The sequence below is a fragment of the Eleutherodactylus coqui genome, chromosome 4 (assembly GCF_035609145.1).
Source record: "Eleutherodactylus coqui strain aEleCoq1 chromosome 4, aEleCoq1.hap1, whole genome shotgun sequence".
NCBI classification, from domain to species: domain Eukaryota; kingdom Metazoa; phylum Chordata; class Amphibia; order Anura; family Eleutherodactylidae; genus Eleutherodactylus; species Eleutherodactylus coqui.
Window position 1 is genome coordinate 227850803 of NC_089840.1, and position 18896 is coordinate 227869698.

Sequence of the window (18896 nt, forward strand, 5' to 3'; positions counted from 1 at the left end):
TGTCCATCACTCCCATAAATGCTTGGCTTGGCTGAGCATGCATGTGTTCTGAATGCAGAGAGGTGAGAAAACTGCTGAGGACAGAAGGATCAGATGTTCACGTCGGGTTATTAGACAGCCACTATACCCATTGAATGAATCTCTGGACCCAGAAAAGGTTCGGACGATCAAAATCTAAAGTATATGGCCAGCCTTAAAAGTATCCCTTGATGATAAGCGGATCACAAAGTGTCCCCCTACTGGGACTCCCAGTGATCATCTGCAATCTGTAAGGAAACCTAGCAGAAAGTGTACAATTTCTGTCCAGTGCCATCACAAGGAAAAATGAGTAATATTCAAGGTCCATTCAGATCAATGGGTTGTCTGAATAATGCAGGACAGGTGCTCCAAAATGAGGGATGATCTTTGTAACTGAAAACTAGGCTGCTGAACAGAGTAAGCCCCTCTCTTTTAGGGCTCCTTTTCACTGGCGAGAAAATTGTGTGAGATTTATGCGTTGTGAGACACACAGATCTCGCACAAATATGAAACCCATTCTTTTGAATGGGTTCATTCACATTTGCAATGTTTTCCTGCATAGCACCGTTTTGCGATGTGATGAAGAAAACAAATCGCACCATGTTCTTTTTTTTTTTTTTAGCGATATCGCCCATTGTTTTCAATGGGAGAAGATCAATAGGGGTTCATTACTCGAATATTACAAAAAGCTTGACTCGAATAACGAGCACCCGAGCATTTTGGTACTCACTCATCTCTATTAGTGTCCATTTAAACTCTTCTTTTCTGTATCCACCCACATTTCCACTTCACTCCTATATGAAGACATGGTCTATGGTACTATTGATCTTGATATTCCTGGTTCATAGGCAGGACTTTATAAGTCGAGTGAAAACCAACACACAAGATAACGTAGAAGGAGGGGGTAAGGCAAGACTACGACTCTGCACAACAACTCAGAGTTATATGCCTTTCAGGGTCTGTCAAAAGCTGAAGGACACCCCAGTAATGGCTGTACTAGTGGTTCACTCAGCATGCAGAAGGTGTATCAGCTGATACCCCCAGAGGACTGCACGGTTTACTAGTTATTTTGAACACATTACCATAAAGATGCCGGAACTTTGACTTCATATTTGTGCATTTTAAGAGATTGCTTCTAAAGAATAGAGTAATTATAAGATCTCTCAATTTATTTTTTTCCCTTAAAATAATACTTTAATAGTCAATTGTATTTTCAGTCTTTTCTTCCAGGCTATTCTTATTTCAGTGTAACATTGGAGGTTGTGAGGGGATGGAATCTATTATTCTAATACTTTCCTGAAATAGACATATAACTATGAAGCAATACAATGTGACATTAAATATGACTGTTATTTCCAATAAACCCCTCTTAACTCGTCTGTGTTCTCTCTCTCAGGTTATTTTAGATGCTATAGCCTTCTAGAATAAAAATAACTATTCCCTAACTCCATTTTAAAATATTTAAATTCTACATAAAACAGATGGCAGAATCTAAACATAACTTTATTACACATTCACATAAAATATCATATGTCATTCCTTGTTGTCTTGGCCTTTACAGAAAGAGTAAAAATATAGGCCTGCGTTTACTCATGGAAAAGTGGATATTACATTATGCAGGATGAGACACTTTGTGTATCTGCTCTGCTGGTGATTGCTTTCGTATAGTATTTCTTATAGGGGTTCTGACCCGAAAAACAAAAATTTTTACTCACCTTGCCTGGCCAGGACCGATCGCCAGGCACGTCCCCTCCGTCGGGCATCTTCTTCAGTGGCTTCTGGAAGCAGAGCAGGAGCGGTCAAAATGACCGCTTCATGCCCTGCTCCGTTTGTCAGCCACTTCCGAGGTGAACGGACGGACCGCCCACAGCAAGCACGTCACAAGTAGTGCTTGCTGTGGGCAGCCCGTCCGTTCTGGCTGAAGTCAGAGTTCTGCGCATGCGCAGTGGAGACACGGCCCGTCCTGACTCCTGTCAGAGGGCACCTCTCCACTGCGCATGCGCGGATTCCCGGAGGGTGAGCGGCTCATCGGAGGATGAAGAGGAGCCTGCTGGGAGATGACCCCGCTGCAGGACAACATCAGGAACAAAGGTAAGCGTAAGATTTTTATCTAATTCGTGTCAGAACCCCTTTAAAGAGGTTACCCCACCAAAATAGTAGTGTTAAGTGGCACAAACCCGAACTGAGTTTTTTGCAAAGTTCTACCCGAAACAGGGTTCTACTGGTTTGGTTCACTCAACACTAGTCCAGAACACTGTAAAAGCCCTGTATAACATGCTCGGAGTGTTATACAGGGCTATTATGGCTCTTAGACATTGTCATACAATAGTGTTAAGGGTTTTGGTGAATTTCCAGTTCGGTTCGGACTAATTTAGACCAAACCAAATTGTTTGCAAATGTTCAGAGAACCAGTTGGACTGAACCTTTCAAAAGTTCTTTAATCACTATTTATAACCTATCCATAGGCTAAGTGATGTTTAATTATTGGTGGTCGAACTGCTAGGACTACTTAGACCTCTAGGGATCATGAGAATGGTGCACCCTGCATCTCCCTTGGTGAATGCATGCGTGACTACTGCTGCATTCACTTCTATGGGGCAGTGGAAGATAGACAAGGAATGGAGTGAGGGTCATGCATTCTCATGGCTCCTAAGGCTGCCTTGGGGTGTACCATTCTTATGATTCCTGGGGATCTCAGTGGTTGGACCTAGCGCGATCATATATTTATCACCTATTCTGTCAGGACAGATGTAGAAAAAGGTTAACTTGATATTTAACTTAAAGGGGTTGTCCCGCGCCGAAACGGGGTTTGTTTTTTTTTCAACCCCCCCCCCCCCCCCCTGTTCGGCGCGAGACAACCCCGATGCAGGGGTTAAAAAAGATCACCGGACAGCGCTTACCTTAATCCCCGCGCTCCGGTGACTTCTTACTTACCCGGTGAAGATGGCCGCCGGCATCTTCTCCCTCCGTGGACCGCAGGGCTTCTGTGCGGTCCATTGCCGATTCCAGCCTCCTGATTGGCTGGAATCGGCACGTGACGGGGCGGAGCTACACGGAGCCCCATTGAGAAGATAAGAGGACCCGGACTGCGCAAGCGCGTCTAATTTGGCCATTAGACGGCAAAAATTAGACGGCAACCATGGAGACGAGGACGCCAGCAACGGAGCAGGTAAGTGAAAAACTTTTGATAACTTCTGTATGGCTCATAATTAATGCACAATGTACATTACAAAGTGCATTAATATGGCCATACAGAAGTGTATAACCCCACTTGCTGCCGCGGGACAACCCCTTTAAAACTTAACTGCAATGTACTACAGTGCTGTAAATCGGGTCATGTTAACAATCACTACATCTGTAGCGTATAAATAATTTTGGTAGGGTAACCAATTTAAGTAAAATGCCCCACTTACTGGTTTTGAATTTGATGAAAAGTACTCCCTTTCTATTTAACCCTTTCCAGTCCACTGTCTGACGTCTGAAGACATTCTGATTGAAGGTTGTACAGCTTTGATGTTAGAAGACGTCTGGCAGGGTATTCTTACTGTATATTACCGGCTGCTCTATTGTCGGGGGCCTCTCCAGCATGTCCCATACCACAGTACTGGCTCTAGCCAGCAGATGGCACCATTGTATAATGGCAGAAAGAGAAAGCCCCCTAGGAAAAACCCTGAATCCAAAATTGGATTGCAAAGGGTTAAGACTTGAAATTTTTGAAATGACCAGACTAAACTCCAGTATTCTGTTACCCTCGTGTCACACCCATAGATGTCTACGAAGCTAAGATATGGGGAGATATTTGTCATGGAACGCTTGTGATCACATATTCTCTCGTTATGTTTAGTGCAGGGATTATTGGGTGGTGCATGACTCACAGGGATCCAAAGACCAAATAGCAAATACCTGTTGTTGGAACCAAATGGGCTCCACTGATAAAAAGAGCTGCAAAAGTGATAAAACGTATAAAAAACAGTAGTCACCGTCCATTTTACAAGGTTTTAGCTTGTTTCTGTTTTATTTGGCGTATAGAACAATGTAGCTGACTACTATTCTGTACTCCAAATAAAATGGAAACTAGCAGAAGCCTTGTGAGACGAACACCAAAGTGAATGGTTCCATTCGGAGGTTCTATCACTGTACTTTTTTCTTCATTTGTAATGGAAACCCCAAATCTAATCGCTCAGTGTACTGAAAAACGCAGTGCGAATGCTGCCTAAAGGCTGTATTTACGCGGCAGTTGAACAAGTGCTGTCCTGTCCGACACAGAACTCACACGGAAAATGAAACCATTCATTTGAATGGGTTCTCTTATATGAGCAATTTTTCACTCTGACCCACGGTCCGAGATTGAACAATCGCTGCATGCCTCACTTTCATGGCACGAGATTGGGACCGAGTTGTGCCGAGAGTATTGGGATCAACTCGTGAGGGCCTGTGTAAATACGACCTTATGGCTTATTTACACGTCCGTATATCGGCCGAGTTTCCACGCCCGGCTGATATACGGTGTCCTTTTCTGCAGGGGGAGGAGGCAGGCCGGGAGCAGTGCACATAGCTCCCGCCCCCTCTCCACCCCTCGCCACTGTTTGCAATGGGAGGGGGCGGAACTTAGCTCTGCCCCCGTCCCGCCCCCCCCATTGCAAACAGTGGGTAGGTGGCGGGAGCTCAGTGCACTGCTCCCGGCCCGCCTCCTCCCCCTGCAGAGAGAGACACCATATATCGGCCGGGCATGAAAACCCGGCCGATATACTGACGTGTGAATAAGCCATTAATTCTGGGTCTGTGGATGTCAGATGATAGGATCTTTAATATAATAAAATGTAGTTTTAGGCCTTAGTCAGACGGGCGTTTTTTCGCGCGATTTGCGGATCGCATGACTGATGCGCATCCGCAAATCGCGTGACCGGTGCCCGAAAATCGCCCAAAAATCTGCTCCTAGCCGCGTTTCATTAGAAACGGGCCGGAGCTGTCCAGCGCATTGCATTCAATGGAGCCGGCAATACAGCCGGCTCCATTGAAAGCAATGCGCTGCGGGCGAGTGTAGGATGAATTGTCGGGAAAGGCTTAAATATATAAGCCCTTCCCTGCAATTCATCCAGAAAAGTGTTAAAATAAAAAATATATATATATACTTACCTTGTCCCGGAAGCCAGAGTTCAGCACGGCCGGCCTGCAGTGGGTGTGTAGGGGGTGTGAGTCAGACCTGCCCCCTGATTGGCTCAGCCTGAGCCAATCAGAGGCAGGACTCACTCACACCCATTCATGAATTCATGAATGGGTGTGAGTGAGACCTGCTTCTGAGTGGCTCAGCGCTGAGCCAATCAGGGGACAGGTCTGACTCACACCCACTGCAGGCTGGCCGCGCTGAACTCCGGCTGCCGGGACAAGGTAAGTATATATATATTTTTTATTTTAACACATTTCTGGATGAATTGCAGGGAAGGGCTTATATATTTAAGCCCTTCCCGACAATTCATCCCGCGCTCGCCGGCAGCCCATTGCTTTCAATGGAGCCGGCTGTATTGCCGGCTCCATTGAATTCAATGGGCAAACATCGTTCTTCTCTGCCACAGCTGTTACAGCTGTGGCAGAGAAGAATGATTTGTCTTCTATATGTTCTTAATGGGGTCGGCGCTGCTGCCGCCGGCCCCATTGAGCGCATATAGAGAAGAGAACAGGAATCGCAGATCGCAGATAGGTGCGATCTGCGATTTCTGTTCTATAATTTATCGGACGAGCACATAAAAAGCGCTCATGTGTCCGATACCATTGCAAAGCAACGGTTTTAAAAAATCGCCGGACGCATGCGCATGCGCAAATCGGGCAAAACAACGCCCGTCTGACTAAGGCCTTAGTCACAAGAAGATCCAACATGAAATAGATGGAGGTAACTTCAGACTGACCCATGCTTCATGAAGTACATTTCATGTTTATTATCCTTTATTACCCTTGAAAACCCCGCACAAAGTGCACTTTACATAGTAGTTACAGAACATTTAAGTTAGTCTTTACTAAGAAAAAAAGGGCATGTTTGCGTTTCACGGGGAAATTGTTGTATTAATGTTTTTACAATTCAAAGCAGATGCAGGTTATATAGTCTAGAAATACAATTGCTTGCAGCAATTTGGTCTGGAAAATAAATTAGATCTGGATCTGTTTATATGGTTGTAAAGTGCAGACTAGCCTTGGAAAACGCATTTGAAAAGTGCATCTCAGGGGAACACCTAACTCACATCCAAATGCTCGGGACTGTAGAACGTTCTCTATAGGAATGGCAGACATAGCCATCACAATCTCCACAATCTATATTTACAATGTATTTGTAAGAAATCCTGCTGGCTCATGTGATCTTCATAGTGGCTATTAACCCCTTGAAGACACAGTTCATTGAGAACAGGCTTTGAGAACAGCATTTTTCGCCTCCCTGCATTACTAAAGCCATAGAATTTTTTTTGCTGGTATTGCTGTGTGAGGTCTTACTTTTTGCATTTTTTTGTGTATTTTTAGTGCATATAATTTAGCCTGTAATGTACCGGTACGTCATATTTTAAAATCCGAATTCCCCAAAACAATTACATTTCACTATTGTTTTTTGCAGGGTTTTTTTTTTCCATAGTTCCACAGGAGCTTTAAAATTATTATATAGGTTGTTAGGATTAAAGAGCTGTATAATAAATATTTGTATGTTATGTTATGACTTTTGTTTAATAAAAAAAGTGTTTATTTGCTTGTGATATTGTTTATACCTTATTTTTTATACATTTTTAACTGATTTTATGAAAAAAACTTTTTTTTTGTCCCACTAGGCACTCTTACTTTTCAATTTTTTTATTAGAATGCAGTCAGATATCTATGTATTCTAATGTATAATAAAGCATTCACACAATGTTGTTTTACATGCTGTGGGATTCCGTCTTGGGGATCTGTCACAGCTGCTGAAAACGGCGTTATGACACAATGCCCAAATGGAGCCTTTCACAAATATACCAAAAACCAACAGAACCCTTGTCAAATGGACAGAAGAGTGGTGTCCATTTGGCTAATTGGGTGCCGTTACAATGCCACCTTGGCACCTGTTATGAAACCCCTAAACAGAATCCAAAAGTGTGTACAAAAACTGTGTAAATGAGGCTTGTCTGCCTGTGCAAGTAAAATGCCTAGGCAGCTTTAAGGGCATACCTCAAGTATGTCCTAATAAGAATTAGTATAGGTCGGCTGTGGAGGCCCAGGGACTATCCCTTAAAGCCATCAGTCCTGGGTAATTTTATTGGCAGGGCTGACTATAACTTATCTGTCCCCCAAGGGGACGTTTTCTTCTCATTTTTTTTATTCCTATGCATTACTGCCTGTACATGTTCACATAGCTGTTAAGGTGGCTATACACATTAGGTGAATGTTGGCCATACCACTGTTAAGGACCGTTACACATGACCGGTCACATTAACCTTTCAAGTCTTGGGTTCCAAATCAGTTCATACCTGGATGCATCAGAGAGGCCAAAAACTATCTGATTCATAGTAATTAGCTCTCACAGATATGTAGAGATGGGCCGCGGCAAGTATATACAGCCCACTCTGCTTAAGGCGCGTACACACTGAAAAGTTTATTGACTGACTATAGTTCTAATACAGAAAATGAATACGTCATTAGTCACGGGGGTTAATCTCATTGGGTTAGAAAAAACATTAGAATCATGCACTGTTTAGTGAGAATATATTTATGTTCTCAAGCTTCAGCGTTATCTCGTCCTCCCTTGTCCTCCCTTTGTTATTCAACTCGCTGTAGTACAGTCAATTCCCTTGTCCAAGTTTCTCCGCAGGTGTGGGAGGACTTTTCCTGATAAGAACTGTTGTCCAGACTTGGTTCTCATGAAAAAGAACAGAGAGAGACACATCATTACACATTGTACCGAACATACTGCTCTAAAGCTATTTCTGCTTGAATAATTGTTTCACTACACACAAGCTTATTTACATCTTATAATACTCCATTTTGTATCTAGCGGCCATTTTGAGACAGATTCTTCCATTTTATGAGCCTGTACTTTCTCACCATCTGGCAGGACTCCAACTGGATGTCCAATTTGGTGGTGTTCCAACTATTCCACGAAAGCCAGTTTCAAAAGAAAGATGAGTTGGACATGTTAAATTTCAACATGCCCAATCTAGGAAGATGAGGAACCACCAGAGGTATCTGGCAGTGGCTTACTTTTCTCTCTCCAATGAAAACACATGCAGGCTCAGCCAAGCTGTGTGTGTGGGGGGGTGGGGGGGGGCAGATGGGATAGCTCTTGCAGAATACTCTTTTGACGACCCCTATTCCACCAGGCCTCGATACTCGTCTCGAATGAACCTGCATGTGTTTTCATTGGGGAGAGAAAAGTAAGTCGCTGCCAGACACCTCATCTCCCTTCAGAACAAATGATGTAAAATGTATGGCCAACTTTAGGGCATACTTAGGGTAAAGCCTAAGAAGTTTTTTGATGTGCCCTTACCAAAGGTAGTATGGTAAGTATCATGTAATCACAGATTACAGATAATCTACTGTAATGCTGAGTATACTATGAAAGAACATCCATCTCCGAACATTAAACAATAGAGTATCAGATAAACTGTGGTTTCATGTTACACACAAATGTATTCAACTCTCACTACAGGAAGCCGATTTATCTCATGAATAACTTGTTAGCTTGTCTGAACATTGACTTTGATATATAACCAAGCTTTCTCTAGTTATTGTAAGGAAGTGTGCAAACGGGACTGTGGCATTTTGTAAAGCCGAAGAGTAGATTAGTTCATGTTTTTACTAGATATAGGAACTTAAGGGGTGTAGTTCTGTTTTCTTTAGAACAGACAGCGTTGATTGCCAAAAAGTATTTGTGACTTTAGTCAGAACAAAATAAGAGTCTTGTTGCAAATACTGACCCCCACCATTACGAATATGTAGAACACACCGTTACTGAATCCTGAGATATTTTTAGAGTTTTACAGTCTAAAGAATTGCCCGAATAATAGTATCCATCATTGTGCCAGTATAATGGTGTTCGCTGTAGAAGCCATATAATTAGCCCAGCCACAGTGCAACATAATAGTAGACGTTAAAGAGCAAATATAGTCGTTTCAGCTGCGGACATAATATAACACCATAGAGTCTGCAATGGTTTACAAAATAAACATTTTCAAATATCTTATTAGGGAAATCTGAGTTAATGGAGGTGGAGGTCCATGATCAATAAATAGCATCTCCGGCTCTGGAGTGCCAAGTATATCCATGTATTATATACACTGCCCTTGTATTTGAATTAGCACTTTGTAATGCTTTCTTTTCTTTGTGGTAGTACTGCAGGATAATTTAAGACTAAGGGCCCTTTTACACGCAACGATTATTGATCAAAATTTGTTCAAATGGCAGAAAATGAGCGATCATTACTTGTAAATGTGGGCATCACGCACTTTTCGTTTGAATGATGGATTTTGGTTTGCTTAAAATCCATCATTCAGCCGCTGAAAGACTGAGCAAATACATTGCATTGGAATGCATTTCGTTCATCTTTCAAAAGACTGCAGGATGTTCTTATCGTGTTTATACTAGTCGTGAGGAGAACAATGGAATGTGTTAGCAGCTGTTTGCACAGCTGGGTGTATGTTTAAACATACACTGGGCTCTGCAAACAGCTCAAAGAGGTTCTTTTACATGCAAATGAAGATGATAAAGTGTTAATGGCCATTAACATTTTATGCAAATAGATCACTAAATCTTTAATTTGTTTGAAAAATTATCTTTGTGTGTAAAAGGACCTTAAAAGCTCAGTCAGACAAGCAAATTTTCCACACATTATAGGTGCAGGCACATAAAAAAAATTGAACGACGCGTGTCAAAAAAAAGATCACGTGACCGATGCATTGGAACTTACATGTCCTATCTCTTGCAGGTACGAATTTTATTTGCATGTAAAAAAACGCACATGTGACCGCTTTCATTGGAAAGCATTGGTTCTTATAGATGCGAATCGCAATCACGCCTAACATGCGTACACAAAAACGCCCGTCTGACTGAACCCTTAGGGTCCTTTTAGACTAGCCAATTTATCGTTTGAATAAGCAAGTGACGTCACCGCTGGCTCGTTTACTCTCATGCAGCCTGTTTTGACAGGCAGATACATCATTGGCGCTTTCAAACGAGAATCGTTCAGTCTTTCACATTCACTGTATAAGTGAATGAGAACGACTGAATAAGTACTGTTTAAACCAAACGATAAGTGAATGAGCCAACAATGATTTTTATGCCTGCATAAAATGAACGAGCGCAAAGTGAATAATTATTATTTGTCGTTCAGTCATTGGTGCGCGTTTTGACTGAATGATTAACGTTCACTTTCACTCATTTGAACGATTTTTTTGAACGATAGTCATTTTGTCTAAAAGCGTCGTGACTGCTGGGTGTCCCTGTAGATTACAGCTGTTTCTTTGGCATCACAGCAGCCAAACACTCTGTGAAAAGATTATCGTTAGGACACCCTTCTAGCAAAAAGAGATTGCCGAAAGTGGACATCCCGTTTAATTATGCCTGTTCTGTGATATCACTCTACGAATTAGGCTGCTTTCACATCGGCGTTGGGGATTCAGTTTTCCTGCTCCATTCGAGGTGCAGGAAAGGGGAATTCCCTGGCCGAACGGGTCCATCTTATGACAAAACTGAACAGTGCTGAATAGACCCCATTGACTATAAATTCTGCTCAGCTGCTTTGCATTTTACCTGAGGAAAAAGTGCTACATACAGCTGTATTTTTCTGGGTATTTTGTGGCAGATTTGCCACAAAGCGTCAAAATGGAGGTATCAGCACAAATACCAAATCAACCTTATTCTTGTATTATGAGGCAGTGTTTATTATCCTTGCATGTTCACATCAGTGTGGTCCTTTGTCATCAGCTATGACATCACTTACATTTTTATCCCTGTTTGGTGACATCACTGTGTACATTATTCTTATTCTGTGACATCACTATGTGAATTAACCCTTTTTTACTCTATGCCGTCTGAAATTATATGTTTATTATTACTGATTTGTTACATCACTGGGTGCACAATTCTTGTACTGTGTTATCACTGTATTATTAATTTGTTGTTACTTCACTTTGGCCATTACCTATGTACTGTGATAGCATTATCTTTATTAACAATGTGTACAGATATTACTGTATATCCCTATACTGTGACACCACTGTGTATATTAACCCCATTACAATGTCACTCTGTACAAGGCGATTCAAAAGTCAAGACTACCTGGACTGTCTCTTGGATGAAAAGATAGACGAATAGGAAACTTTGTAGAACACTTAGATAGGTGGAGGGGTAAAACTTTTTGGCATTACAGTGGTTCCTGTCAGCCATTTGGAGGCAGCCATTTTAGATGGGAGTGTTTAGCTTGCAAAAAAGAAGGCTGAGAGGAGACTTAATAGCAGTCTACAAATATCTGAAGGGCTGTCACACTGCAGAGGGATCAGCCCTATTCTCATTTGTACAAGGAAAGACTAGAAGCAATGAGATGAAACTGAAAGGGAGGAGACACAGATTAGATATTAACTTTCTGACAGTTAGGCCTCATGTCTAGAGATGAGCGAGCACCAAAATGCTGGGGTGCTCATTACTCGAGTTGAGCTTTTCGCAATATTCGAGAGCTCTATTCAAGTAACAAACCCCATTGAAGTCAATGGGAGACCCGAGCATTTTTGCAATGCACTCCCTCTCCCCCTCTCCCTCCCTCTCCCTCCCTCTCCCTCCCTCTCCCTCCCTCTCCCTCTCTCTTCCCCAGCCAGCCACATACTGCTGTGGACTAACACGTCACAGCAGAAAGTGGTGATGCGGGGAGGGGTCGAACAGGGCGTGGTACTCGCGCTAGTAACGAGCACCATCGAGTATGCTAATACGCGAACGAGCATCAAGCTCGGACTAGCATGTTCGCTCAACTCTATTCATGTCCACGGGGAAATTCGGGCCCGCATGGATTCTCCATTCAAAATCCAGTTGCGGGTCCCTCCTTTCCTGCAGACATGAGGCCACAAAATCAGAAATACTTTACTGTCCAGACGTTGTGGATCTCCCCTCCGTCGCGGCCGGATCTTCTTTCTTCGGCCCGGCGGATGTGTTTGGCAGGCCGGCAGTGTACACATGCCTGCTTTCCCGCAGCATAGCAGAAATACAGCTGCAGATGTGCCGTGGGACCGGATGGCTTCCATAGGCTTCAATAGAAGCCGCAGTAGCCGTCTGCGCGGGGGACCTGCACTAAAATGGAGCATGCTGCGGGTGTTTTCCCGCACATGCAATCCGCGCCTCAGGGAAAAATGACATCCGCAGGTATTTAATTAACTGAGGGTGTCCAATGCATCCCTATGGGTGCGGGTCACGCGTGCGGGTGATCCGCTGCGGATATTTCCCCGTGAACATGAGGCCTGAGGTTGAGGAAGGAGTGGAACAGGTTGTCACGGGAGGTGTTGAGTTCTCCTTAAGTGGAAGTCTTCAAACAGAGGTTGGAATGATTTAGTGAATCCTGCACTGAGCAGGGGGTTGAACCCGATAACCCTGGAGGTCCCTTCCAACTCTACGATTTTATGATTCAGCCCAAGAAACTTCAATGAAAAGGGGATCATGGGATAGATGATTTAAGTGTAAAATTTAATCAGGAATTGATAGGTACAGTCATTTTTTTAATGCCGGCAACCATTTTCAACTTATGGATGATTTTGAATATGACTTATCACTGTATGCATTATCTAGGTCCTGTCACATAATTGTAAAAAGTATTCTTGATCAGTGATATGAGGTGTGCATTTTCATATGGATTCACAGAGGTTGCAATTGCACCTGGTAACTGGTGAATGAATTGTCTCAATGGTCTTTCTACTTAATAAGAGAATATCAGTAGTATAACTTTAATTTAAAGTTGGGGAAAGGCTGCTACCTATTTTTCATTAAAGGAGTTTTCCAGCAGTTAATTTTTTAAATAGTTTTTAAAGTCAGTGACTGCTTAGAAAATAATAAAGGACCTATGCTCACTTGTTTTGTTTCCCCTGCCGCTCTGGTCCCCCCCAGACTTTATTAACTTCTGGGCATAGCTGTTCACATGCCACCAATTACTGTTCTCAGCAGTACCATCATTGAGGTCAATGATTGGACGTAACAGGTGAGTCAACCGTGGGCTTTTTTATTATTTTCTTAGTAGTCGCTCACTTTAAAAAAAAAAAAAGGGGCAAAAGACAACCCATAAAAGTCTTAGAAGCTAATTGCCAGCAAGATCAATGCCAGTGTTACAGTTAATGCCACAGTACCCCTACAATAATGCTGCCTATGGCAGCCATATAAGAGGACTTTCTCTATACGTCACACTACTGGTCACTAGACGCCATCTACAGTATATGAAGACATTCAGCTGGTGTCCTTCAGGTCCTAACATGACCTTTGATTGAGTTTGCCTTTTTTTCTTGCTTGTGATCCCTTCTGTCAACTGTTTTTAGACATTGAGTTGCACAGAGAAATGCAGATTGTATCACCTAATTTGAAAGGTAAAAGCAAAAAAAATTATAATTCTATGTTGCTTAAAGGGAACCTGTCTTCATGTTTTGATAATGCAATCCACTATAAACCTATAATAGTTCTGCTAATGAGATTTGCTTATTACTATTTAATTATGTAATACCTGCCCCGGTACCTTTACAATCTGCTTCTTTCCCAGACTGTATTCTAATGAGCTGAAAATGTTCAGATTTTTCAGAAAAGAGTCAGGTTTTCCCTCAGCGCAGTGCCAGGCATGCCCCTGTTCTTGGTTGGCATGCATACTTACTTCTCTTCTTCGCTGTAATCCTGTACAGGCGCCATAGCTAACCATGCCCTTTGCCCTTAGCTTGCCTTTACTAGCTGTAACTTCCACACTGTACTGCGCATGCACCTTCAGTATCATTACTCCTAATGTGTCCAAGGTCAAATGACTGTGGGACTAATGATTCTCAATGCGCATGCGCAGTATTCCGCTAAAGTCTCAGCAAATAAGGGAAAGCCATGGTGTGCAGGCATGTGCAGCGTGTGCTATGGCGCCTGTGTGGGATTGCAGCGAGGAGGAGAAATCAATATGCATGGCAATCAAGAACAGGGACTTGGCTGGGGCGGCGCTGAGCGAAAAATCTGACTCTCTTTAACTCCTTTTAATAAAGCGCGAGAAAACTTCAAAAGCAGATTGTAAAGGTAGTGGGGCACATATTGAAAAACTAATTAGCAAACAGGACATCTCATTAGCAGCACTGGTAAAGGTTTATCCTAGATTGCATTGTAAAAACTTGATGACAGGTTCCCTTTAAATAGTACAGTTGGAGGCTACGTCCCTGTAAAACTATTCTGAAAAGATTGCTCAACCCAATCCATAAAAGCTATTATTTTAATATTATTTCTCATTTCATAGTACTCACTACCATTCCACTGTTAACAGTCTCCCCCTCCCCTCTGGTTTAGCAGCCACGCAGCCAAGATTATGTGATGGAACAGAAGAATAGGGTACTGTACTAAAAATACTGAGCACTATTGCCTTGTCGAGTCTATTATGAATACACTCCAAGTGTTGCTGGTTTTTTAGTAAAAGAAAAAGTTGGAAAAGTAGTCAAACTTCCATTGGCAGAACTGCTGTATACATTTTGTGGTCCCCAGGAGAACAAGCTAGTCATAATCCTTACCTACGGATTTAGCAAACATTAACTTGATGCTTATCGCGTTAAAGGGACAATTGAAGCAAATATTAAAAATTATGGGAACACCATGCGTGAGAAGGTGAACATCTGCTCCATTATTTATAAATGTAATATGAAATTAAATGTATGATATGTACAAATCCGTTTTCAGGACTGAATCCAACATGTAAAATAAATTATTTAATAATATAGAGTACAGGAAGTCCGAACTCTATCCATTTCATGGAGTTCTAAATTCCCTACAGACGCAAAGGTGTAAAACAGAGATGAGCTCTCTTGGTGCCCACGTTAGGGGTTTTACCATATGCCCAACTCATAGTTGTGGGATGGACAATCATAAATTTAATTACATCCTGTTATCTACCCTTTATTAACCATCCCTACACTGTCTAGCACTTGCTTTGTTCAATCATCCTGTAGTGTAGTCTTGTCATGGCCATCAGCCACAACTAACACGGCCACCATTAACCTCCCTTTTCCGCTGCTTGCTGCCAGTATCCCTGTTGGCTGTGCAGCTGGTGCCACATCATCCCTCCTGTTGATGCCTTGACCTGTAGGTGTGTGCACTCCACCCACCTCTTCAAGGCCTAGCATGTGCATCCAGCTTTTCTGTCTCCAGCCTGTTCCAGCCCATCCTAGGTTGTTTAAGTCATCCTTCCCCACTGGAAGGTGCCAGAACAAACGGTTCCTAGTGTTTCAATGAAGGTTCTTCTGAATCCTGCTTGCTTTCTAGTTTTGACCCTCTGCCTCAGTTCTTCAGTTCTTTCCTATCCTGACCCTGACCAGGTACCATGGTCTGGTTCCTTTTTACCAATCTGGGTCAACTTCACTCAATTGAAACTACTCCTGCTACGAAGACCAGATCCCTAAAAAAATTGTGTTAATGGGTGAAGTTCAGAGACCTATTGGAGATACCCTCAAGATTCGCCCAAAGTCAAAGCAGGCAGTGACACAGTGGCTCTCCACCCATTACTTTACATATCTGTTATACAGTGAAAGGCTATCTGTTATATATGTGCCATTTCTTCACCAGTGTCTTCTAAGAAAAACTACATCCTATCCTGGCAGCATTCTTTATTTCTTTTAATCCATAAAAAATTTCCTTCTCGATTAATGGTGCCCTGTGCTCTTATGGAAAATGTAAGAATTTGAGTGGCTAATTATCATGACTAGATGGTGCAAGGTAAAGATGGATTTATACTGATTCCACCACATCCAAAGGACTCTGTATAAGTTCATATTCACCTTGTACCTTTCAGCTTCAAAGAACCTACAAGAATTGACCCAGTCACCTGGAAGATATACAGCATAGGAAGATGGGAGATTGCAGGTCTTACGGAGAACAAGCTACATTTTTTTTAAATTCTGAAAGTAAGAAATGGAAGCTTAGGTAAAACCTAATTTTATACTTACGTGACCAATTTCAAAAATATTTGACCATTAGCCAGATTTTGAATATTGATTTAAATTAGAATTTTCCCCTAACAGATATTATAGAGTAGACCATATGCCGTAATACAAATGTTATCCCTATTATGTCCACTAATATGATAACGGTTATCACATGAAAGCAGGCTGCTATTTTGTAACGTCTGTAAAACAGGAAGGCATGTGAAGTGTAATCTCAATGTAAAGGCTAGATGGATATGTCAGACCTACAAAGACAAAGTACAGCGGAGGGCAGCTTTTCCCTAAATCCTTTTTCATTCTCTCTGCAGGCTGAGATAAATGAAAAGTTAAGGGTTCAGGAAGAGGCCTTCACTTCAAAAATAGAAAACCTGTAAAAGTCGTGACATTCTCAGCAAGCTGGCTGGAACTTCAGAAATCACAGTATCACAAATGGAAAAAAAAAAGTTGTTTTGCATGCAAACCCTCTTCAGGCAACCGCAGCTGTCTTCGACTGCATTAGTATTGGGTAATTTATGTATGTATGCTGACTAATGCAAATGTCTATAAATAATTACAAAAAAGAGAAAAGTCAAATAAATGTAACCTGTATAATGTTAAGATCAAAAAATAAACACATCGCTTTATACCAGACTTCTCAACTTTTCATCTATAGCGCTTACTTAGCATTTTCCATCCTTAAAAAAGAAGGAACAATTACTCCTGATAGGTCTGTTTTATTTAATATTTGATTTCCCTTGTTATAAAAATTCTGAAGCGTCGTTGCTCATAACTCTGTGTTGTGCTGTTCCTCTGTTATTCCTTCTGAATATTAACCCTTTGCAATCCAATTTTGGATTCAGGGTTTCCTAGGGGGCTTTCTCTTTCTGCCATTAAACAATGGCGCCCTCTGCTGGCTAGAGCCAATACTGCAGTATGGGACATGTTGGAGAGGCCCTCAACAACAGAGTGGCCAGTAATATACAGTAAGAATACCCTGCCGGACGTCTTCCGACATCGGAGCTGTGGGGTTGCCCAAGCTGTTTTTTATGTTAAAACCCTATTTCTCCATGTAGTAACATAACCGGCATATATTCAGCTCTCCCAGCTCCCAGGTGTGTCCTGCACTGCCGCTCCAGGTCTCCCCTCTGTCATGTTCAAAGTCTGTTTGCGGGATGACACAGGATGCTGTGACCATTGATTGGTTGTTGAGCTCTGTCATTGGCTGCTGAAGCCTGTGACAGCCCATAAACAGGTGGGACCTCAGCCTGTAAACAAACAATGGGAGCAGAGGAACTAGCAGTGGCACATGACTCAGCAGAGAGCCAGGAGAGGTGGGTATATGCCAGTTAGTTATTTTACTGCATGGGGACAACTCAGACAACCCTTTTAATAAACTGACAACTGGGTGTTAACATTCTGCTTAATAAATGGTTGTGTCTCTGCATAGTCAGCACTGATTGGACACTGGTAGAGTGTGCAGGGACACAGCCCCCAACTGGTAGCACTTGTCAATTTATTCACACATTTTAGGAAGAATTAAAAAGTTTACAGTTTTAAGAAATCTTTTAAGATGCTTCAGAATTGTTATACAAATGGCAAGATGGAACAGCGTCACCTATTGGAAGGCAGCATTCCGGCAAATCAAAGTTAGACCTTTTAACAAGTCTTGTAACAATGACTGGAAATATAAGGCAAAGCCAGATTTTTCTCCAGAAGTAGAAGATAAACTATGTACAGACAGCTGTTTTGGGATATTTGTCCCTCATCAGTGAGCAGTAGGTTGCCGGCTTGACTAGGTGATAGGGCTTTGATGTGTATCAGGAAGGGTAAGGTTTCTCCTTAGGAAATGCACCTATTGAGGAGATGTAGAAGGCCATCCATGCTCCTCTAGGAAATTTATGAAAATGGGAAGATAGAACAATGCCTCTGCAGTGCCACCTATTAGATGATAGCCATACTGTAAGTCAATGTCAGACCTTTTAACAAGCCTTGTAAGAATGACTGCGAATATAAGCCAATCCAGAATGAAAAGATAAACCATACACAGGTAGCCGTTTCAGGATATTTGCCTTTCATCAGTGTGCAGTAGGTTTGCTGGCTTGGCAAAGTGAGAGGCTTTTCATGTGGGTCAGAAAGGGTATGGCTTCAAACCAGCAAACCTATTGTCTCCCAGACACAATGGGAGGAATTTCTTCAGGCATCTGTGCCAGAATTCTAGTGAAAAAAAAGTCAAAAATTTTGGTGTACATCTGTTTTGCACAAAAATTTGTGACAGTTTTTCCTTTTTGTGTCACGTGCTACTTTTCCTGAAAAAGTGTGTGTGGGGGGGGGGTGGATTATCGGAGCGTGTATTGACTCCTACTGTTCAGAAAATGTACTATAATTTACACACAAATTAATGCGCAAATCTACATCCGCTGATAGCTGGCACACATTTGTATTTTGGTGCATGTATTGGCCAAATATCTACCAAATTTATGAAGAAGCATGTGCCTTGCTCCATTTTAGGGCTATGAGGGCGTGCACGCTGACTTTTTTTTTCATGGATCAAAAAACTCATCTCATGTCCTATTCTTGTCCGTATTACGGATGGGAAATAAGACATGCTAATGCATGTCAATATGCTGCTGTTCATGAACTGGGCAGCATACGAACAGCTGTCCAATGCGAGTTGCGCCCAAGTGTTTTAAAGGCCTTAATCTCAGAAAACCTTTAAAAGTGAATATCCACCTTTTAACCACCATGTTATTGTTAGGT

At 42.2% G+C, this 18896-nt stretch overlaps 1 protein-coding gene across 2 annotated transcripts in view; it reads left to right on the forward strand.

The window, feature by feature from the left end:
- CABCOCO1 (ciliary associated calcium binding coiled-coil 1) overlaps positions 1–16790 on the forward strand; it is a 114590-nt gene extending 97800 nt beyond the window's left edge. For both annotated transcript variants that reach the window (XM_066598809.1, XM_066598808.1), the window contains one exon: positions 16469–16790. In XM_066598809.1, coding sequence (XP_066454906.1) covers positions 16469–16534 — 66 coding nt within the window. In that variant the 3' untranslated portion in view covers positions 16535–16790. The remainder of the gene's footprint in view (positions 1–16468) is intronic.
- Positions 16791–18896: the final 2106 nt, after the last annotated feature.